Raw genomic sequence first — 25062 nt, forward strand, 5'->3', positions numbered from 1 at the left:
CTGAGCTATATGGCTTCTAAGTTTGAGTAATGGTGATTAAACAAAATCCAATAGATTTCTCTCTTCTGGAATTTTTCAGAGTCTTGAATAAGCATCTCCAAGAAGAGGACCTCATTTGAAATAGAAAGTCTTGTATCAGGGTGACGTTAGGAGACCAGGGAATATTTTAAGAATCAGATGATGAACACAATCTCCTCTGATGGTGAAAGTTGAGACAAAGCTTGAAGTTAAAAGATATTTCAAAGTGAAATCTGTGAAGCTTTGAGACTGGTTTGATTCCAGTTCTAAAATGATGAGGAAAATTTAAAAATGACTATATGTGGTTTTGAGCCTAGCAAAATGTTGAATTCTAGGAAGCAACTAGTGAATTTTAGTCAGGCATCTATGTGAGATAATATTTTTGTATGTTTGTTTCAGGCAAGTTGAATAAGTTGTACATAGTATGTTTTTTCCTTGAAGTAGTCTTTGATAGAAGCATAGGTGAGAATTTAAAACTGAAAATATAGATCCTTAATTGCAGTATAGGTGATAATTTCATTTACACCTTCATTGTAGGAGAGAAAAAAAGAGATAAAGAAGCAGTTACTTTTTTTTTTTAAAGTAAGTCAGAAGCATTATAGTATAGTGATTAGGTATAGGATCTGGAATAGGATTGCCAGGTTTCAAATCCTGCCTCTTTAATTTACCAGTTGTGTACATTTGGACAAGCTGTTTTGCTTCTGTATACCTCAACTTTGCCTATAACATGGGAAAAGTAATAGTAATCTGTTCTGTAAGGATATTGTGAGTATTAACTGAGTGGATCTATACCTGGTTCCTAGTAAGTGCTCCTTATTAACCATAAAGATAAAAGGGAGAAAATGAGGAAAGTACAATATAAGGAAAGATGCTAAAAATGATCAAATACCCAAAGAAAAATTAGAGAATAACTATTTTTTAATAGGAAATCATTGGAGATTCCAAAAGTTAGTTTCAAGTCTATGTTGAGAGAAAAGTTGTTATTTGTTAATAATATTTCCTAAAGGTAAAGAGGCTGGTTAGGTTAAAAAAAAAAATGTGTGAAGTGTGGGAACTGCTGACTTGAAATTGTGGATATAAAAGGAGAAAAATACAAGTTAGATCAGAGAGACTCACATAACCCCTGCTACTAAAGAGCGAATGGCTAATGTTAAAGAATAAAAAAGGAGCTTGAAAAGGTAGAGAAATTGGAGATGCCAAATACAGATGAGATCATTAAGTGAACAAAATGACTCAGGAGTGGTGGAAAGATAATAGTTTAAGGTGTTAAGGTCCTAGCCCCTGAAGAGTAGGAAGTTTGAGCGGGAGATCACAATTTTGTCTACACTGAAAAGAGTGAGAAGATAGGGAAAAGTGGTTTGGAAAACTGAACAGGTTGAAATGAGGCCAATTGTAGTAGATAAAGAAGCTCATTCTGGAAAATCATGATTTCTTTCAAGTAATAAAAACTATCAATTGAAAGGAAGATAAAATACATGGGATTGAATGGTTGAAGAGTAGGATAAAGGTGTAGAATAGTAATTAGGAGGAATATAAGCTATGGAATAGGAATCAATTGTAAAAGACCTTTTGAAATTAGACAACATGAGTTTATATTAGGGCTAAGTGGTTCCAGATAGTTCAGACATTGGGAGAATGCTGGATACTTGTCAGGATGAAAAACCACAGATAACAATTACATATTTAAATAGCTGATCTATTATTTTTTATAGAGTAATATGCAGATTTATTTAACAGAACAGAAAACAAAGGATTGGGAAGGTGATTACTCAAGTAATATTACTCAGTTAGCTAGTAGTACCTTCCAAATTAAAATTGAAGTTTGCTGTTTGTTGCTGTTTTCACTATACATATAATAGATCTTGACAGTCTATTATTGTAGATTTGCTTGAGGTAAGCTTATTTATTATGGAGTTTATTTATAGTAATATTCTCTGGTCCTGTAAAACTGTCACTTGTTAACAAGAATGCATTTCATAATTTGTAATCACTTTTTAGTTCTTATTCCCAAGAGCCTAGTGAAACCTACATTTAATTAAATGACTATTATTAAATCTTGAATTTTAAAAAACTGTTTTATATTCCAAAGGATCCACTATTTTAAAATTATAAACCACTTCAAATTTTTCTGCAATAAGTAATTCAGCCTTCAACGTTTAAAGCAGAATTCTTAAATAGATATTTCTGTCATATAAATAAAAAATCATACTTTTCCATTTGAAAGATAAAATTGTGCTAAAAAATGCCTGTGCCCTTCATAATCACTAATTGATCAATATAAAAAAAGTTTTTAGCAGTATATATCCTTTATAAATGTTATTTATAACATATTTTAATATATTGTTGCTATATGGATATTCAGTTAGTTACATCTTCCAGATATATATCAGAAGTTTTACTAAATGATTTTGTTTTAACTTGAAACCGCTTAAACTTTTAGTCTGCATAGTTAATAGGAATAAACATGTTTATAAAATATTAGGGAAACAAACATATTGTACATTGAAGTATTTCTTACGAATTTTTCTGTTCTATTTGTGTGGTTGAGAACAACTATCAAAGCTGTTTTTTAATCTAATTAATAGAACCTTTTAAACTAAAGGCACTGCTTTAATATATTTACACATATCTATTTATGAGAACAATTTTTACCACTAGCATTTAAAAAATCAACTGAAATGCAAACTTGCTGGATTCTCTTTATTGCTATAGGTTAAATTTGTAAAGAAAGGAGAATCTTTGTGTTTAAGGGTATCTATATGACTAATAGATAACTATCAATAGAAAACTCATCACATGTTTACTTCATTACATGTTTATTATTTTAGGAATATAAACAAGAAAATATATTTAGATGCAATTGACTGTGTCAAAAGACTCTGACAATCTTATCCCTTAAAGCCCAAACATTTAATTTTCACCTGTTTTATTTAAAACATTAAACTCTTAACTTCTTATCAGAATATGATATTTAATAACCAAACCCTTAATGATTTTAAACATATTAATATTGTTCCAGAAGTTTAAAATTATTGTTTTTATTTCTGTGAGAAAGAAACAGCATCAGAATTATTAAGGACAATGTTGATGAATATGAATTGTATCAATTATCAATACATGCCCAATACTTCACGTATACGCCAAGTAAAAAGAAAGATACCAAATAAATTGACAGAAGATAATATTAATCTTAGTGACCACAAATTCTGAGTCACTTGATATTACTACTTTTTCCACATATTTCTTTGCAATATTTCAAGAGAATTCATATCTAGGGCAAGATGGATGTCATAATGAATACCTGTGATACTTCAAGTTGATTTTATACTGATGCAAACAGAAGAGCCCAACACACATACCTCATGCTTCTGTAGGTTAATGAACTTGGCTTCTAACCTATATTGGGATAGATGGCTGCTAGATTTATTTCACATCTATTTAGTCAGCAATCTCATAATTACTCTGAGATTAGTAACGAACATATTCTTAAATATATGTTAACTACCCCCAGGAAATCTGTACAGTAACAACTGTAACCAGAGGTGGGAAAACAAAACCTTTACTCTTCAGTTCATAGTACAAGAGCAGCACGAAGTCAATAACATATGTCTCTGCATATTATTGCATGGAAAATAAAATATTAGGGTAATAATTAATGACTGGAAATGAAAGTCTCTCTGGAGAAATGACTTTGTAAAATGAATTTATTACAAATAGCAAAAACAGAAAACAAAGGTTTTGAAGGTTTTTTTCCTTCTTTTGTGAGGTTTTACTTCTGAATGTAGCTCCTCTCCCCTTTTAAAGTGTGATTTAACAAAAATCTTGGTATGACTCAACATTAAGTCTAGTTTTCCTCAAAGTATCTTAGGTTTTAACTTAAGAATCAAGAATCTCTAGAGGAGTGGACTGTTTAAAACGTGATCTGATATTAGAATCAGTCTTACTTTGTTACTTGAGAACAGTGAGTTAAGCAGGAGCCTGTGAATTTTTTATCCTTTCTTTTACTCTTAAATGCTTTATTCTATCCTAATTAGGACTTTTGAAATATTAAATGCATAAATATGACTGTATTAAGTAATTTCATCTGCTTTTCCTGACACTGCTGAACCTTTAAAGTTATGCTTTTGCTCATATCTGAGTAATTTTGTTGGATACATATTAATATAAAACATAATGTCCATATAGAATTTTGTCTGTACTATAAAACTACCCCATTTCATGTATTAAGAAATATTATCTATTGAGGGTGCTATTAAGCCATGCTATTTGCTGAGTGAAAATATACCTTTTTAAAAAGATAACATCTTAACATCTTACATACACATTAAGGTTACTCTATTAGACATGAGAAGTTTTTAAAATATCTTAAGTATATTATGGTCTCATATGGCATATTTTATATATAGTTTGTATGTGTGTTTATGAAATGAAATGAACAATAATTTGATTCCTAATATTTTTGTACCTATTTTCAACACAGGCTGATGACGCTATAATATATTATACCCCTTATCTATATAAATTTTTAGTGTGTAGCACAAATGATAAAAAATATTATGGCAATTTGTTGAAATGCTATTAGTTACTTGTTTATTAATATGAGGTTAATGTTTACATTTTCAGACGGGCTCTAAATTTATTAAAAATTAATGTTTTAGAAGATAATGTGATATTAAGAACTCAGAACTGCAAATTTAATTGCTTTTAAGTATGGAACCCTAAATTCATGTGGAATCAACTTGTTGGTGATGTTCAACATATTAAGTAGGTGGATACTTTTATGCGAAAGTAAACTTCATTTCACCACTTCTTTCAACCCCCGACTGTATTCATTGATAGGAAAATGACTTTCAGTTTTACGCATTAAATTTCTTGAATTTTTGTTTGAGATCTCTTTTCCCCCAAGAAAACAAGAGGGAAAGAAAAGAGACTACTATTCATGAATATGGTCAGGATACCTTTAATACTCATGTGAATTTTTATCAGTCACCATCATGATTTCAAGTCATGAATTTATTTTTACATGCTTATGCATGCATATTTACATGCATTAGTTACTTAATTGATCTTAAATTCCATTAAATTTGAATGAATAGGAGAAAAATTGTTCATAGGATTTTGTTCTCGTTATATTACATTTTATTTTATTTTGTTTTATTTAAATAATCAGTTTAAGGCTTATAAAGGTTGATTTGCTCCTGAACTGCTTTATTCCCAGACATTGCCATCTTCCCCAACTACCACCAAGTCCTCTCCATCTGATCCCATGACCACCTCCAGAGCTAATCAGGTACAGTATCATCCTGTCATCTACACCATACTTTTCACGGGTGATTGCCTGCACACTGGAGAAAAAGATACTGGTGGGTTAAGGATGTATTCGTTCATTCACATATGTGCACCATGAACAGATTCCAAATAACTTAAGAAATAAATATCAATTATTCCTGAAAATTTATATGCATTTTTAGCTTTAGATAACAAACATATATTCAGATGGTAGACTACTAGAATTTTGGATTTTCCCCTTAAAATTATGACTTTTTGAGCTTTGAGGGTTATTTATTGAGTTGGTGTTTATAATCTCCCTTATTATTTCTCCCTAGGATTCTTGGTATATAAGTTAAGAATATCATATATGTAAAAAATAAATGTATAAATATGACTTACTGAGCAAAGGTATATCTTTAAATGTGAATGCATTTTTCTTTGTTTTTTATTTCAGATATGCCTTACTGTGTAACAATTTTAAACTTTTGATGAAAAGCATTCCTAGCAATCTAAAAGTAACTGGAAATTGGTATTTGTGATAATTTTAATGCTGTTTAACAACTCAGGAAATGTTACTTTCTTCGAATTTAGTAATAGCATTTTCTTTGCTGGAGTGGCAAACTTTGCAATTAGAAATATATCTTAGTTTGACTTGATGTTTTGGTACTGAATATTTGTAGGACATTCTTCAAAAATGTAGTTATTTTTGGCACGTTTAAGGAAATCACTAAAATATTCTATGTAATTCAGAGCCTTACTGTACTTTAACATGACAAATGTTGAAAAATATATTTATTAAAATGATTAAACACATTTTCATTTTGTCTGAGTTGAGCTTCATTTAGGTGAGAAATGTTATTTTCCTTAATATTTCCATTTTTTTACTAATACAAGGCCTTATGGGATTATTTAAATATTAAACAAGAGCTTATGTTTTTAATATATTTTTATACGGTTGACTAATAAATTATTAACTTTGAACTATATTTGCTAAATATATTAAATGTGGCTTTTGAATATGATCTAATATAAGGCTATCAGAATTATTTTGCTCAGTTATCGATTCTAATACCTTTGCTACCTCAGGAAAAAATTTTAAATAACTGAAAGCAAAACTAACATTTAGAATGTTATTCTATAGTAGGAGCTTGATTTTTATTTTATGCAGTAGTATTCCCTTCAAACAAAAATACTTTATAATGCTCACATTTTAGCCCCAATAAATTGGTTAAAAAAGTACACATCTCTAGTGATGAAACCCAGCACTTCTCTTTGAAGGTAAATGGTACTACATAAAGTGAGAACCAAGCTTGTATTATTGATGCATGAAGTTGAAAAGTGTATATACATTTTCAATCATACCTTATCTCCTATATGAGCTTTAATTATATGATATAGAAAACTATTGTGAAAACAACTGACTTTATGTTTTTAATGTTTCTCTTGTACTTCATTCTCTTCCAAATAAAAACAAGACAAATGAGTACAACAGTAATAAAAACAAATGATTTTTCTCAACGTAAAAAGTAAAAAATTCTGGATCTAGAGAGAAAAACCATCTCAATAATTTTGTCTTTGAAGTTAGATTTGTATTTTCTTTATTTTATGTGAACATGAATTTTTATAAAATGATTTCTTAAAAAGGTTACTTATTGAAGTTTACTAACAATATAATATTTTTACCCTCTAGATATGTTACTACATCCACCTCTGGATATTTTTCTAATTATATTTTTCTAATTTGAAATAATAAGTCATTTGTGGTTTTATACTCTGTTCACTATTCTAGTTATGTTTGTTAAATGTGTTTTATTTATACTTTGATTTCTTCTGTTCTTCTACAAAGAAGTATAATATCTCCGGGATAACATGAGGCAAGATATAAAAGAACAAAACAAAATCCTTAAATTTATTGAAGGAATTGTAGTTATCTTTCATCTTTATGTTATTAGTAGTTTGTAATTATTTCATTCCCTATGGGTATTTCCCAATAGATTCTATTAATGGTGTAGGACAGAAGATAATTTGGTTTTTGCTGTTTATTCAGTCTTTAGATAGCTCACAGTTGTTTCTTGTGGATAGTCCTAATTAATTCAGCTTCACTAAATTGACTTAGGTCTGTAAGAGTAACCAAGATAGAAAAATGGGTTTTAATGTGATCATCTTAAACTCTCCATACTTAAAATAGACTCTTAAACCTATAAGAATATACCTTTCATTTCTGGTATAAGTTTACTTTATTCTTACCCAGCAATTTAGCAGATATGTCTCCAGTTTTGTGTTAAAATTATTGCTTATATGTTATAGCTAATCTGAAATCCTCTGCTGTTAAAAGTAACTGCAAACTTTTTCCATGTGAATTTTCATAAACCAATATAAAGCAATCTAGACAACTACTTGTGTTATTTCATCTATAACAGCTAAATGAGTTATGATTGAGTTTTCTTTAGAATAAATAGTTTGTGTTACAAACTAATGTAATAAAAGGAACGAAGGGACTATTAACATTTAGAAAACCCAACAATAAAAAGCACAGAAAATACATTAAAGAGTAAGTTTTATCTGCAGTTTCAACATTTAAAAATCTTTTCTGTTCTTTTTAAAAATGACTATAATGTTTCAGTACATACTGGATTTTACTTTCCTACCCTCATGTTTCCACAGGTCAGACTGTTTTCACAGATCAGACTGACAGACTGTAACTACAGTGTTATGGGTCTATAATAATTTCCCCTGGAAAACTGAAGGACTGTCTTATGAGAAGCTTTATAGAATGGTGGTTAAAAGTCAAGACTGGAGCCTAATTTCCTATCATCAAATCCTTGTTCTGCCACTTGCTGAGTAAATTGGGCCTCAGTTTCCCCTTCTGTGAAATTCAGATAATAAATTCATTAACTATTCTTAGTGCTATTCTAGAGTGTACCACTCACCATATAAATGTTAGGTTATGTTTATTTAATTTTTTTCTGAAATTTCTTTCAAGTGATAATGAAAAAGAAAGATTCTTTAAGATGGTAAATAATATAGCATAAAACAGCTTAAACTGTTTGAGTTTTATTTTTAAAAAAAGATTCTGTGATATTAATATTGCTTTTTCAACTCTAAAATATTTCTATACAAAATGTCTGTATGCTTTTTAGGATAGCTTAAGATGCTCTATAGTTATTTTCTTCCCTAGTGAGAGTACTGAGTTACTTGTTGTCTAACTTATAAATCAAATTGCTATTATTTTCCTATTAAGAAAGAAAAGTTAGGGCTTCCCTGGTGGCACAGTGGTTGAGAGTCCGCCTGCCGATGCAGGGGATACGGGTTCGTGCCCCGGTCTGGGAAGATCCCACATGCCGCGGAGAGGCTGGGCCCGTGAGCCATGGCCGCTGGGCCTGTGCGTCCGGAGCCTGTGCTCCGCAATGGGGGAGGCCACAACAGTGAGAGGCCCGCGTACAGCAAAAAAAAAAAAAAAAAAGAAAGAAAAGTTAGGGCTAATACTTTTACAACTTACACTTTTTTTCTGCATGCATTGCATGTTGCAAAGTGCAGGTTTGACACTTTTTACATGTGGAACTTTAACTAAGAAGCAAATATAAAGATACAAATAGAATTAGTCTTAATCAATGTGTTTATAAACTTAAGATAAAAAACAGAATCAGTTGGATTTGATCAGTTCTAAGTTATAGATGATACATTTTTCAATCACTTCAAGATTCAACAAAATGGTTTTGTTAAATCAGTCAATGTGCCAATAATTAAATTCTTAATTTTAGATTCCTGATTGTTAGCTCTCCTGGGATTCTTCTCAAATTTCAGGAAAAGTAAAAAGAATAAAAAGAATAGTTTCAGAAATATGTGCTTTATAGATATTTATGTACTAATAAATTTGAAATTATATATCAAAATATACAAAACAAATGAAAATAGGTAACTCATACTCATATATAGCACTTTTGGTATAGTTACAGAAAAACACAAATAGAACTCAGTGGTCCCACTTTGATTTCATGAACACAGATCTCAAATGAACCCTTAATTTTGTCAGGTAATCATAAGCCCAGTCACTTTTTTACTCTTTAGAGGACTGTTTCATAAATTCTTGTCTCCTTTCTCCTTTCCTTTAATTAGTTTTCTGTTGCTGTATAAAAGATTACCACAAACTTATGGGCTTAAACAGCACACCTTTATTATCTCATAGTTTCTATGAGTCAAGAGTCAAAGGCAGGGCCTCCCTGGTGGCGCAGTGGTTAAGAGTCCGCCTGCCGATGCAGGGGATACGGGTTCGTGCCCCGGTCTGGGAGGATCCCATATGCCGCGGAGCAGCTGGGCCCGTGAGCCATGGCCGCTGGGCCTGCGCATCCGGAGCCTGTGCTCCACAACGGGAGAGGCCACAACAGTGAGAGGCCCACATACAGCAAAAAGAAAAAAAAAAAAAAAAAAAAAAGAGTCAAAGGCACTGTTAGCTGAGTCCTCGGCTCAGAGTCACAAGTCAGCAAAGTACTGGCTGGGGTGTATTCGCATCTAGAGGCTTCACTGGAGACTAATCCAATTTTAAGTTCATGTAGGTTGATGGCAGCATCCATTTTTTTTGCAGCTGTATGACTGAGGACCCCAACTTCTCATTGGCTGTTGGCAAGAGGAAGCTCTCAGAATCTAGAGGCTGCCCAAGTTCCCTGCTGTGTGACCCTCTCTACAGGCATTTCACAGTTTGGCTGTTTGCGTCTTGCAAAGCCAGCAGGAAAATCTGTCTCTCTCCGTTGTGAGTTAGCAAGATGAAGTCTTATTGAACTTAAACACAAGAGTGACTTCTCACTTCCTTTGCCATACAGTGTAACTTAGTCAGAGTAGTGACATTCCATCCCTTTGCCATTATTCTGTTGATTAGAAATCAGGTCACAATTTCTACTCACACTTAAATGGAGGGAAGGCATAACACCAAAGGAGAAGAGATCATGGGGCCATCTAAGAATTGTCCCTGCTACAGCACCCCAATATCTCTTGATCCATCCTCACTCCTGGCTGATGATCTTACTTCCTACTTCACTGAGAAAAATGGAAGCAATAAAAAGAAAAATTGTACAAAATCACAACTTCATTTATACCCACATATTCTACCTCTCATCTATTACCATAAACTTTCCCTGCTCCTGTCTAAAACCAGTAATTTCAGTTGCACATTAAACCTTATTTTTTCTTTACTCAAGGTCATCTCTTCAACAATTCTACCTTCTCTCTCCTTTATCTTTCAAGTTTCTGATCTCTATAGGATCATTCCCATCAGCCTACATACATCTGTTTTTTTCTCCCATCTTAAAAGACAAAACAAAACTTTTAAGCTCACTTCCCTCACCAGCTAATGCCCTATTTCTTATACTCCTTTGTAGCAAAACTCACAAAAGTTATTTACTCTCTGTTTTCCAGTTTCTGTCTTCCCATCTTTTCTTAAATTCACTCCTATCAGGTTTTTGCCTCCATTCTACCAAAACTGTGTTTGCATAGGACATCAGTGTTGATCACATAGCTAATTCCAGTTGTCTGTTCTCAATCTACGTGTTATTTGGCCTATCAGCAGTATTTGTTATAACTTGTCACTTTCACTTTCTTGGTGTACTTTAATTACTTGGCTTCTAGGATATTATTGCACAACCTTGATTTTCCTCCTGTATCATACCTTGTGCTTCATCTCAAAATCCTTTGCTAGTTCTTCCCATCATCCCTCTTAATGTTGGAGGGATCTGGGTCTTAATACTTGAAACTCTTTCTGGGTATATAGTTTTCTTTCTCCTCATATAATACCTTGGCTTTTATATTCTGACATAATGCAAAATTCATGTTTCCAATGAGAGGCAGGTTTACTATGAACTAATGAAGCTTAAGTCTTAAGATTCCTAACCTGCACAGGCTTATTACAAGGCCCTCTACCTAGTTTTATCTTTATAATTTTGAATGTAGAGGACAAAGATGTCCTCAAAAATTGTATAAGATCCCACATAACTTGGGTTCACATTTATCTCTCATCTAGATCTCAGAGTAAAACTACAGACTGTATCCAGTTTCCCACTCAGCATTTCCACATGCATATCTAATGGACATCTTTAATTGAGAAGTCCTAAAACTACTCCAAACCTGCTCCACCTATGGCCTTTACCGTCTCACTTGAAGCAATTCCATACATCCACTTTCTCAGATCAGAAATCTTGGATTCATCCTCATCTCTTCTCTTTAATACCCCAAATCCATTCCTATAAGAAATAATGTTGACTCTACCATTAAAAAATATATAGAATGTTGACCACTTCTCATTACATCTACTGCTACCCTAGCCCAAGCCTGAATTATTACAGAGGCCTCTGTATTGGTTTCTCTAACTTTCTACCTTTGCTCCCCGAAGTCTGTTCTCCACTGAGCAGACTATGGCTTCTAAAATATGTCAGTTTTTAAAAATTACACCTGTGATAGTTTTCTATTGAACTCAGCAAAAACCAATATCCCCAAAATGACAGCCATTAACTTACAAGATCTGGACATTGCCACATTACCATTTTCACTTCATTTCCTACCACTTGACTCCTTCCTCACCCTGCCCCAGGCAAATTCACCTGCTTGCCTTTCCTTGCAGACATTAGGCATGTGCTTGCCTCTCTGTACACGAAATTCTCTTATGTCAGAGATCTACTTGGCTAACACCTTCATAGTCATCAAGTCTTTGTTCAAAATTCACCTCTCAATACCCTATTGAGAAGGATATACCTGGCCACCCTATTTGATATTGCAACCTGGCCTCCCCATTCTCCCAAGTACTTCTGATTCCCTTTATCTTGCTGTATTTTTTTCCATTGCCTCATGGAATACTACATACTTTGCTTATTATCATATTTATTGTGTATTGTCAGTCTCACTTTCCTAGAAAATAAGTTACATGAGAACAGTGGTCTTTGTTTTATTCTCTGATGTATTAAGAAGCACTAACCAGGAGCATTATAGGTTCTCAATATTTGTTGAGTGACTAGTATTAGTTGGAAGAATAGGCTTACGGTCTATACATTTTAAAACTCATTTTTTATTTTTGAAAATCCCTTCAAGTGAAATTTTGCAATAATAATAAAAGCCATGTGGTATTAACACAAACAAATATAACTGGTCAATGAAACATAAAAGAGATTTCAGAAATATCAATAGATCCAAGTACATATGGGAACTTAACTGTATTCTATCATTCATTAAGAAAGGTAGTGTAATTTAGGGATTAAGAGAATTGTACTCTTAGGCCATAGTTCCTAGCTTCTTTGCCACTTGCTAATTTTCTGATTCAAGGAAACATCCTTAACTTCACTATGTGTTTTCTGTTTGTAAAATGAATAATAACAGTGCCTCCTTCATAGGGTTGTCATGATTCTTAAATGAATCAGTACATGAGAAGCATTTAGAACACTGCCTGGTCCAGAGTAATAGTTGTGTCATTTTATTTATTTTAGAAAAGGATGTTTTATTTAATAAATGGTGCTGGCATACTTGACTATCCACCTGAAAGAAAATAAATTTGACCTCTACCTTGTACAATATATAAAAATCTCAATGCATTCAAGATTGAAACTGTAAGACTATTTGATAAAATTTTGGTGTGTGAAATCAAGTTGAAGATGACTTTCTTAAGCAAGAAGGAAATCTAAAACATAAAGGAATAGGTTAGAACATTCATAAATAAATATTTTATATTTTGGTATAGTAGAATACACCATTAATAAGCAAAAGGTGACAGTACCCTTGGGAAAATATGTTGAACACAGATGACAGTGAATTAATTACTATACAGAGAAACCCTAGATTGATATTAAAAAATAAAAACCCAGGAGAAAAAAATAGGTCAAGATTATGAAAAGGCAGTTTACAGAAGAGGAAATGGAAATGCCCAATAAACATATGAAAGCATGTTTAACCCTACCAGGCATCAGGAAAATTTGAATCAACATCACAAGATTATATATTTTTTTACCAGATAGACAAAATTTTATGTGTGTATATATAATACACATATATCAAGAACACAAAAATTTATCTCTGTGTGTGTGCCTGTGTGTGTGTGCATGTGTTTATAAATGAAAAGTGCTGTCAAGAATATAGGAAATAATCATTCCCATACACTGTTGATATAAGAGATGCTATAATATTACAGCTTTAGAGAATCTACCCAGTAAAATTTAATTACCAATACATAGAATTATAGACAAAGATGTATACTGCAGTATTATTTACAGTGGCAAAAATTGTAAAACCACCTGCTTTAACAGGAGAGTGGCTGAATAAATATGATATTGTAGAATATTATGTGGTGAAGCTATTAAAAATAATGAGTTAGAGCCATATAAATTGGCCTAGAATAGTGTTTGTAATATATTAACTAAAGAAAATTAACTTGCTAAGAAACATATGGCCTTATTTTTAAGTCAAGAATATCTTGTGTTCATGTATCATCAGGGTGATGACAAGGAATATGAACATTATTGACTTTTTATGTTTCTACTTTGTTTTTAAAGTGTTAACTAAGGGAATGTAAAACAAGATGGAAAAAAATAATGGCTCCAGTTGTGATACTATGTAATGTCTTAAGGAATATAAAGTGTTAACTTTCCAAAAGATTGAGAAAGATTGGACTGTCTTTGATATTAGATATCTGTTTGGACTACTTGGCACCTTCATTTCCTAGTTGTGGGATGCTTTTTGAGGAGTTTCAAGAAGGATCACAAGAGAGGCTTTAGGATTAGAGGAGACACTTATTAAGTGGCAAAGGAACTGGCAGTTGTTTCAGAAGTTAAAATTATGCCAAATTAAATGATTATGTAATATTTGTAATACTTTTCTTTATTCTTTGTTAATTAATATATCAAAGGTTCTCAATTCTAGCCTCATCAAACTTACCTATGTAGATTCTTATTTAATAGATTCAGGATGAGATTAGGCACCTATATTTGAAGAGTTGGAAAAATGTTTCCTGAAGCCTCTTGTTATTTGGGAATCACCATTTACCATATGAAAAATGCACAGTAGTTTGTTAAAAATATGATAATTATATAATTGTGTATTACATAACACTATCTCTTCACAACTTCGACTTTTTAATGAAATAACACACTTTGAATATTATTTGATTAACATTAAATTAAAGAACAAATATTTGATTTGATTTGTGCACAAGTTGAAGGGATAGTGTTAGTATTATCACTGAAAACAGTAAAGGTTACTAATTAATACAATTTAAATCTATGAAGAAATATTATACAAAGGATGATTGTCTTTTCAGATAGCAGTAGTAGTCTTTTGACTGTTACCAAATACAGTTAGAGGTTCTCTAACCATGGAAATCTTTAGATATGCAGATTACATTACTGTTTTTAAAGATTATTTAGCAATATTCTTGCCAAAGTTTATGGCGGAGAGCTAAATGAGCACTTCGTAACCATACCCATTCCACTGCAAACTTCTAATTTTGTTAGTGTGCTATGCTGTAGATGGTTTGTCCTTCACACCCGGTGATGGGCATCAGAGGATCTTCCTGAGGGCAAGTTAAGAATTACTGCTGAAAGCAGCACACCATTAATATTTTCAGGTTAGAATTATAACACATCACTTAGTAAATACCATGTTATGTGACCATCCAAAGTCCCTTCTAAACGTTTGATTTCATATGAAGCCATATTTGTATTTATGGAAAGCCTAGGGCTTTTCAAGTTTTCAGATTGAAAAAATGGTAAACTTCAGGGGAAAAGAGTTAATGAAATATGAAATGTTCCTTATTTTACATCCCATATATGGCTCTGTCACTGATAAAAATGCAGAGTGCCTTGTCTAGTGTTGGCTGGTAAGTAGGCAGATACGCAATATTCTTCGTCTTTCTGGACTACCTAGTAGGTAAAGGTGGTTGTTTGTTTCATCAACATTCTCCCTGCAGTCATAGCTCTGGTAGTTCTTGCACACAGTGTGTTCTCGAGACAGAACGTTATATGTGCCTTTAGATAACTAAAGCACTTAGTGCCTCATTACTCCAGAATGTGCACTAGTCTTGCTGTGTGTGTGTCTATATATACCCTTCAACAGAATTTTTCTGTCTTTCAAATAGAGCCATGTAAAATGGAAAATACATAAAACAGGAAAATCAGGTAGTTATCAAGTTTATTTTCAATATTTTAATTTTATTTTAAAAAAGCTTATAAATAGGAAAATCTTTGCATATTCTCTCTGATAATATCTTTTCATATTTTCATAGTTTTGCCAGATTGAGGAGTTTGATACCTGATCACTGTGGAATAACAATTGTTTCTCGTTTTTTCTAATTTTTTAATCTTTGATTTGGGAATAGTCCAGTTGATCTTTTTCACCTTTTCTTCTGAACCTAGTACCTTATAATTAATTTTATTGGTCTTTGGTTTAGCTGTTGTTTTTTTCTTCCATTAGGTGATACAGTCCTTCAATTACTCTTTAAAAATATATTTGAGAAAGGAAGTGATCAGTTTCATTAACTTTAGCCAAATAATGGCTATAAAAGTAATGTATTTTTATTTGTGATTCATTAAGTATTAGAAGTGAATTACTTCATATGAAGGAAAAGAATTTAGTTTTATGACTAATAATACATTTTGTTAAATTGCAGACATTTTTCTGTAGCTTTTTATATATTAGTCAATATGTATTTGCACATTACAAGTATTAACATAATAAGCAAAATTCAGGACATTTCATTTCTTAATGACAGTCATTTGTGATAGTAAACTGTCAACTTCCCTTTACTAATAAGACACTGAAATGTAGGCACCTATTATTTTTTAAAAAAACAAATATTGCCTTCAGAAAAATTCTTGGTGAAATTAAAATATAAGAAATGTTGAATTAGCTTGATTAGTAAATATAAAATACAAGCAACTGTAATTTGATATCAATAATATTTTAAATCATGTTAAATATGGTACATCAATCTATCATTAACTAATTAATAATAATACTTAATTTTAATGGTAAAAATGGCTTAATCAAAAATTTGTAAAAACAAAATAATCCAAATTGTGAAAGTTTTCTTAATAATTAGTTACCTAGTTATATAAGTTTAAATAGAGATCAGTTTTTAAACATAGTTAAGAAATTTACTTCCAATAATATCTTATCAAATTAGTTTGCTTATATTATAGAATATTAAATCAACCCATGTACCAAACTCAGACTTTTAAATAGCTTTATATTCCTAGATTAGATTAACTTTGTGGTTTTCCTAAACAGGCATTTAGCATAATTACATTATTCTCATTTAAAACTATGATTTTAAATTTTCTTGTTTTAAAACTTTAAAGTATTTTATAAATCTGCTTTTCTGTCATTTATCAAATCATTTTATATACACATTTAAATGTTTATTAGTATTTATTGTACCACATGTCTGGAAACTTCATGAAAGCGAGATCTTAACCTTTTTATTTAACTCTGTATTTCCAACATCTGGAACAGTACCTGGAACTCAGTAAATAATTGTTCAATGAATACCAGAAATATACTAAATTTATTTTAAATGAATTGTTTATTCTGCTTTTGCAGCATTTGTTTATTCAGCATCCTAATTTGGGGATAACTTTTCTATCTCCTTTGGTTATACTAATTTTTAAAAATTTAATACAAGGTTTATATGGTAAGAAAAAAAGCTCATCTGAAACCCAACCTCTATTATTTTCTTTATTTCAGTTTTTTCTGCATATAATTTTACACTGTTTAATTCAAATTCTACATATACATTTATGTATTTTTAAAATTTTGCATAGATATTTTCCACATTATTTTATAGCTTTATATAGTGTCTTTACACTGTTCTGTGTATATGACATTTTCCATGTTTTGGATTATTTCCCAGATGGATCACAGAAGGAGAGAAACTAAGTTAAAGATTATGCTCATTTTATAACTTAATGTGTTCTATAAGGTGATTTCCAAAAGCTGATATATACTGCCACAGAAAAGAGATTAAAAGAAAGAGATTAGTAGTTAAGCCATTCCCTCATTTTCATTTGGTTTGCCTTTTGTGTGTGTGTGATTAATTTTGCTGTTCTGCTTTGAATATCTTTGATTATTTTAGAAGTTAAATATTTTCTTATCCTGCACAATTTTTTGCTGTCCACTATTTAATGAATTGTTTGTTCGTTTTTACCTTCCACTGGATTACCTTATCCATTTCTCTGGCTTTAAATACTATCTCTATGTTAACTCTCAAACTCATAGCCAATCACCTACTTGATATCTTCACTTGGATTACTGGTAGGCATTTCAAACTTGATATATCCAAAACAGAATTCCTGATTCCCTCTATCCTTTTCTTTCACACCTTTCCATTATCTCCTTCAGTAAACACAGCCCCTACTTTCATGTGCATGGCTGTTTTTCACTTTTTCAATTGATTTCAATCCATTTCACTTAAATTGTTGCAACCTTTAAAATATTAAGTTGAACATATTAGTTTTCATATAAAAAGCCCAAATATTTCAAATATATTTTTTCACTAATCAGAATTAAGAACTCTGAACATGTATCTTAGTATACATGCCCTGAAAGAGATGAGCCAAAAAGAGAGGGTTTAAAAATAATAATAATAGTTTCAAAGAGCTTTTTGATAATTTGACACATGGATGGTAATGGCAAATGGGACTTCCAGAAATTTAACCTCAATTTAGTAAAAGCTGGTTTAGTAAGCATTAAGAAGACAATACCCCAAATTATTTTCATTTGTAAATAATGAGCTGCTCTATAATAGTTTATCATTTACAACCCTCACGGTTTCTTCATAATTACTTGACTTCTAGTAGTATTCTTTTCTGATATCATTATGTCTAGCTTTTTTTTTCACTTCCTTCTTCTTATAAAGAATAGATTTCTCCTATTTTTCTTATTCCTAAGTATATCCCTCTCTGAAATGTAATATGGAATATTTTTAAAATATGCAACAGTCACCAAAAGAAAAAAAAACTTGGAATAATGCTTCAAGGGGAAAAGTGAAAAATATATTAAGTAAAAAAAAATAGTTCAGTTAAACTTTATTTGCCTTTAGAAATTTTTTGGTGATTATCATTCATTTTTCTGTCTTGTTCCAAAGAGATACAAAAAAGAGGTATACTGTCATTTTCTGCCGTGTCTTACAGCCAGAGGGGAAAGTAAATTATGGCCCTTTGGAAGAAGATATAAAATGGATGTATGGTCTCCACAAAACTTTTTAAAGTCAATTATTTTAAGGTAAAAATGCAATTGCTTGAAGCAAGGCAAGGTGTGGGAGGTAACTGCACCAGTTATGAATTCTGATTATGATTCAGTAGACACTGTCATTTTGTCATCTTATTAATTGATCCAGTTCATTGCTTAATCAAGTAAACACTAATATGTTTATATTCTAGACTTTTAGAACCAATCTGACCACATTTTTTATGGCTAAAGAAGCCTAGCCACAAGCTTGATTAGGTAGAAGCTACAAAATTACATAGGAAAAACAATACATTGATGAAAAATTAAGAAAAAGGCATATAGTGCATATTTAATTACTATAATCTTATTGGATTTTTTTTTTTTTTTTTTTTTGCGGTATGCGGGCCTCTCACTGTTGTGGCCTCTCCCGTTGCGGAGCACAGGCTCCGGACGCGCAGGCTCAGCGGCCATGGCTCACGGGCCCAGCCGCTCCGCGGCATATGGGATCCTCCCAGACCGGGGCACGAACCCGTATCCCCTGCATCGGCAGGCGGACTCTCAACCACTTGCGCCACCAGGGAGGCCCATCTTATTGGATTTTTAAATGACAAATCTGTGTTACTGATTTCAGGAATTTTATGACAAGATTAAAACATCTGTATATTTGTCTTTTTGTAAATTTCAGTATGGGTGCAATATAATTTGAATTTTAGATTTTAGAGATGATAAAGTTGTTTTAAGAACCCAGTGTCGTATTTTACACACACACACACACACACACACACACACACACACACACCTGCATGGCCATGATGGAGTCTTTCAAATACTTTATTATTCTTAAATAAATCCATATATTTTGCATTACATTCAAGCTGCTCTGGAAGACATAAGATTTCAGCAAGCAAAAATGTGTGAGTTAAAGGGGAAGAACAGTGTTGGAAATATAGGCAACATTTTAGTTATTTGGAACAAATGAATAAACAAAGGCAACGAACGACCTAGGAAAAAAACTAATATAGAGTATATTTAAGAACTAGCAGGTAAAGGTTGGATTCAGCATAGAATACTAGTCATAGAAAATGAAACTGGGAAGACAAGTTGGGGACAGGGTATGGAGAATTTGGAATGTCTACATAAGGAGTCTGGATAATTTAGTGGGTAGCTGGAAGGAGATCATTGAAGGCTGTTGATTAGGGCTTTTTAATAATGCTAAAATAAAAACTCATCCACAGTCTTATCAAGTTGTCTGGTTTTATAGATGATGAAACTGAAGTGATTGACAAAGGTCACACAGCAGAGCCAGGGTGAAGGTCCATATGTTGTGTCAGTTCTAGATTCTTTTTATTACACCACACATTCCTTTAGATAGGCTAAAGCAGTAGGACTGGCAAGAAGCATTTCAGGGGAAAAAAAATCAACAGTGCATAACAGGATGTAGAGATCTAGGGAGCAAGAGAAGGCACAGATGGCTTCCAGGTTTAAAACCTGGTGTTGGCAGTAGGTGGGGGATAAGGATATATGAGAGAACATAGCATGGTATTTTACGATAGATATAAACACGTGCTTATGAAAACTGTACTGCCTTGAATTTGGTTATCAAAAGTAAGTAGATTAAACACACTAGTAGAGAGTTGGAAGAGCTGCTTTTTCATTCATTTTGGATATTTCATGTAGCTCTGTTGTACATACTTTGTCAGAGCAGTACTGTTTAGAAAAGCAGTTATTTATATATTTTAAAATCTATAATCAAAGGAAAGATACACTTTTTTCAGTTTACTTTGGTCAGCAGTTCAGTGTAGATCCCCCCACATGACACATACATCTCCAATGGCCACTAATAAATGGTGCCTCAGTAGCCTAAGGTGTAACACATTAAGCAAATGAAAGAGATTTATCCTGTTAGATCATGTATATCTCAGTAAAAGATACGTTAAATAATCCACTTGTGTCTCTTTACCAGAGTTATGACATCTTGACTTTTAGAGCATCAAGAAATACAATAAACTGTCAGTATTTCTTTTGGATAGGCAAATACTACATGATATAACAAGAACTTATTTTCAAGGATATTGTTTTGTCGATTACAGGTTATTGAAATCCAATTCTAAGTGGCTTAACCAAAAAAAAAAAAAAGAGGGGGAATTATATTGATTCTGTGCTGGCTTTATACATGGTTACATTCAGATGCCAAAATGGTATCAGAAACTTCTCTCTCTCCATTTCTGAAGTCTCCTTTTATCTAAGTCAACTTAAAATTATTTTCAGTCAGCTTCTTCCTCTTTCCATATAGTGACAAGATAGCACTAGTAATATCAAGCTTGTGTTCTGCTAGATTAAACAGACAGTTACTTCCATCCCAACAATTTCACAGATTCTTAAGGCTAACTCTTACTGGACCATCCTGTGGCATGTGCTCAATCCCAAATCAGTACCTGCTATGAGTGTGGAAAGTGTGATATGCAGGCTTCTTAGGTCATGTGTCCACTTCGAGAGGCATTGGAAGGTGGTCAGCCTTACCTAAAGTACATGGCACTCAGAATGAGAGAGGGTTACTTCCTGAAGGAAAACTGAAGTCTCTTTTTGTAAGGAAGACCGACATCAGCTGACTGAGTGAATGAAATAGCAGGTATCCACAATTGATAGGAATTGCTTTGAAAATGTAAAGCAGTACATATATAGTGTATAATATGGCAGCCCTAAATAAAGTAGTTCATACTATTAATTGAGCTATCTTAAATTATACTGGAACTTGTTTTGCATTTATTTTAAAGTATCGCTTTATGAAATAGTTCAATAATTTTCCTGCCATGATAATGAAGAAATACGATGCCTACAGACACTGTCATTCTTTTTTAAGACCATAATGAATTGGGGTTCTTATTTGGCAAAGGAGTAAATGTGTTTTTCTTAATGCCTATTTTTTTTCTTAATGCTTATTTTTAATGAGAAATGTATCAATATTAAAGCCTACCTATTTGGTATTTTTAACTCTTTCCATGGGATTCCCATGGAGGTTCTTTTGTGGTTGCAAATAGAGAAACAGCCACTTCATTACTTTTTTTTTCTGAAAAGTTGATGCTAGTAAAATTAGTATAATTATACTGTTAATCTTACTTCATGTTTCTTTGATATAACAATTATAAGTCTAGGAATAAGTAAAATTATTTTCTTTAAAAATAATATCATTGGGCCTCCCTGGTGGCGCAAGTGGTTGAGAGTCCGCCTGCCGATGCAGGGGATACGGGTTCGTGCCCCGGTCTGGGAGGATCCCATATGCCGCGGAGCGGCTGGGCCCGTGAGCCATGGCCGCTGAGCCTGCGCGTCCGGAGCCTGCGCGTCCGGAGCCTGTGCTCCGCAACGGGGGAGGCCACAACAGTGAGAGGCCCGCATACCGCAAAAAATAATAATAATAATAATAATATCATTATTTAAGCAGATCATCACTACTAAAATGGACTTAGGTTTGAACAGGAACTCTCCAACACAGAGATAACAGAGCAACCTCATTAGGAATGTCTGACAGTAAAGAATAGGCTACTGATCGTACAAAAATGAAACATGATCATCTCTCAAAGATTTTCTTAGCCCTTCTTCTTCCAGTTAAGCTTTCTGTCTCCTTTATACCCTTTATATATTTCTGTACCCACACTTTTAAGACTTAACTGCACTGACACATTGACACATCTGTTTTCTATAACTGATCTGGAAGTTCCTTAAAGACAGAAACAGTGCCATATGTATCCTTTATTTCTAGCTCCCAGCACAGGGCCTGGGCCACTCAATAAGCATTTCATAGAAGATTGGGTGGATGGTAGCAACTGTAGATCATATTTCTGAAGGGAAAACTGATTTGTAACTGTCAGGAATATATCTGATTTAGCTGATACATGTTACACCAAATAATTGTACGCTATTTAAGGTCCAGTTTTTCTTTCAGTTCTTCAGAAATAAGAATATTATGTAAGTCGGTGTGTTAACAGACTTCACCAATGAAAATGAAGTCACAGATACAATTAAAATTTGCTTTTTGTCATTTCAGTGGGGATGCAAGCACAGATTTTCCTTTTTTAAAAAATAAATATTATTTATTTATGTCTGCGTTGGGTCTTCGTTGCTGCACGCAGGCCTTCTCTGGTTGCGGCGAGCGGGGGCTACTCTTCATTGCAGTGCGCGGGCTTCTCATTGTGGTGGCTTCTCGTGTTGCGGAGCACAGGCTCTAGGCACACGGGCTTCAGTAGTTGTGGCTCGCGGCCTCTAGAGTGCAGGCTCAGTAGTTGTGGCACACAGGCTTAGTTGCTCTGCGGCATGTGGGATCTTCCCGGACCAGGGCTTGAACCCGTGTCCGCTGCATTGGCAGGCGGATTTTTAACCACTGCACCACCAGGGAAGTCCTGGAGATTTTCCTTTAGGTAAATGCTGTATTCCTATATCTAAGAAGTAAGCAAATAGGTTATCTCACATAATTCTCCACACTCCTTTCCTCCAACTCCCACCCAATCAGTGTTCAGTTGCCCACCATCTCCAAGCTTCTACACCTGTGTCTCACTGCTTTTTGGCTCTGATCTGATGCATGGAGTGGAAAAAGAACACTACTCTCTCTGAGATATTATACAAATGAATTAATTTTTCTTTTTGTCTCAACTTGTTTTCAGAGGGTCTCTTTCCTCTCTGTGTCCATATTAGATTAATATTAAATGTGCAAATAAATATGGATTTTTAAAAACTTTTCAGAGAAAAAAGTGTAATTCTAAGAGGTTTTCTTGTCCTTGTGTCAGAAATAAAAGTTGGGTAACTTTCAGTGGCTAGGCTACTAAGTATATTTATTAAATTTGGAATTTAATAACTTAAATTTACATTTTCTTTAATTTTCTAATTTCTAAGATTATTCATTGTAAGCAGAATTATTCCTGTCTAAAGTTGATAAATGCTACATATTACAAATATTAATATGCAATCACTAATATCTTCTATTAAATCATAACACACCTTTATTTATATGTGGACAAATGTCAGTTATACCAACAAAATTTCGAGGCTACATCATTATTTGGTAAAACAACAAATACAAATATGTCTGACAGTACTTCATATAAGATTATTTCAAATAGTTAAAACTAAAATCCAGAAAATGTGCTTACTACATAAGGACATCTTTATTATAAAGATAGATGATGTGTGTAATTCTTTAATTTGCAAAGATACATATTTTTCGGAAGATGTTTACTTTTATGAAAAGTTCACATACTATTTCTGAAATATATGTTATTTCAGAATTTTTGAATATTTGAAAGAAAGAAAAATAAAGGGAAAAATTTAAAAAGGAAGGACAAGGTAATGTGCTTGTGTAAGTAATATAAGTACTGTGCACATATTTGCAAGTTCTTTTGGAAGGATAAACTAGTCCTAGAGTTAAAAGAAAAGGTTATAGATGCAATAAATATAGTATGAGACTGGTATGCAATGTAGTAGAAATTAACATCATCTTCACATACCTTATACAAGCTTAAGGTGATTTTAGAGTGGATGTTATAAAATTACATATTTCATTACTTTTTATTGACAGTCTATAGGATAGTTCCCATAATTAACCTCTCATGTGCTATTCTCTTCGTGGGTTATAATCATACAGGCAATCATTACATTGAGCAAAACAGCAGTGATATTAAAATTTAAAATAATTTAAGAACAGCTCTTTCGAAAGTCTTGGTTGATTAATGTATTTTTCTTCATAAAAAAATTACATTGAAACACCTCAATTTGTCAGTATATAAATGTTTTCAACAATATTATTTCGCAAAAATGTTTCTCATTTTGAAAAGAAATATTCACAAATATAATCATATTTAGCATTTGGATTTTTAAATCCTTAAAAGTAAATTTTCTTAATGTTTTATGTGCACAGGATAAAATGTAAGGATGATTCTAATCTTATAATTGGTGTACGATGTAATCATGGTTTAACTTTCTAATTATATCACTTTAACATATTTCAGCATTTCAGACAAATAATTTTCTACCAAAAAGTCTGTGAACAAAATTAACAAGTTAACATGTTAAAAAAATTATTTCTGGGCTTCCCTGGTGGCGCAGTGGTTGAGAGTCCTCCTGCCAATGCAGGGGACACGGGTTCATGCCCCGGTCCAGGAAGATCCCACATGCCGCGGAGCAGCTGGGCCCGTAAGTCATGGCCGCTGAGCCTGCGCATCCGGAGCCTGTGCTCCGCAACGGGAGAGGCCACAACAGTGAGAGGCCCGCGTACCGCAAAAAAAGAAAAAAAAAAATTCTCAGTCTACTTCTTGAAACTGAATGCACTTAATCGGGAATATGAGGGATATATTTGACATTCCGAAGAAATGTCTCTAGAAAATTTAGATTTGTTTCAAAAAAAAATGAAATGATTATATAGACAAATCGTAATGAAACGAAATTCTACTGTGACTATAAATTATATGTGTGGCAAAAAAAGTTGTGTGGTATGTGTGTGTGTGTTTTCAATACATGTAAATATATTTATGAGGTAACCCAGTCTAGAATTTGAATTTATACTTTCACTTCTTGCTACCTTCCTAAAAATGCATG

The 25062-nt window shown here is 32.7% G+C and overlaps 1 protein-coding gene across 2 annotated transcripts in view; it reads left to right on the forward strand.

Annotated features, from left to right (window-relative positions):
- The window catches only part of NOVA1 (NOVA alternative splicing regulator 1), a 145647-nt gene that overhangs the window by 116182 nt on the left and 4403 nt on the right, over positions 1-25062 (forward strand). Inside the window, exons 4-5 of one of the 2 annotated variants that reach the window (XM_060098183.1) lie at positions 5237-5308; positions 5744-5817. In XM_060098183.1, coding sequence (XP_059954166.1) covers positions 5237-5308; positions 5744-5761 — 90 coding nt within the window. In that variant the 3' untranslated portion in view covers positions 5762-5817. Of the gene's footprint in view, positions 1-5236; positions 5309-5743; positions 5818-25062 lie in introns of those variants that run through there. The other variant, XM_060098184.1, reaches the window with a different exon arrangement.

The sequence above is a fragment of the Mesoplodon densirostris genome, chromosome 4 (assembly GCF_025265405.1).
Source record: "Mesoplodon densirostris isolate mMesDen1 chromosome 4, mMesDen1 primary haplotype, whole genome shotgun sequence".
NCBI classification, from domain to species: Eukaryota; Metazoa; Chordata; class Mammalia; order Artiodactyla; family Ziphiidae; genus Mesoplodon; species Mesoplodon densirostris.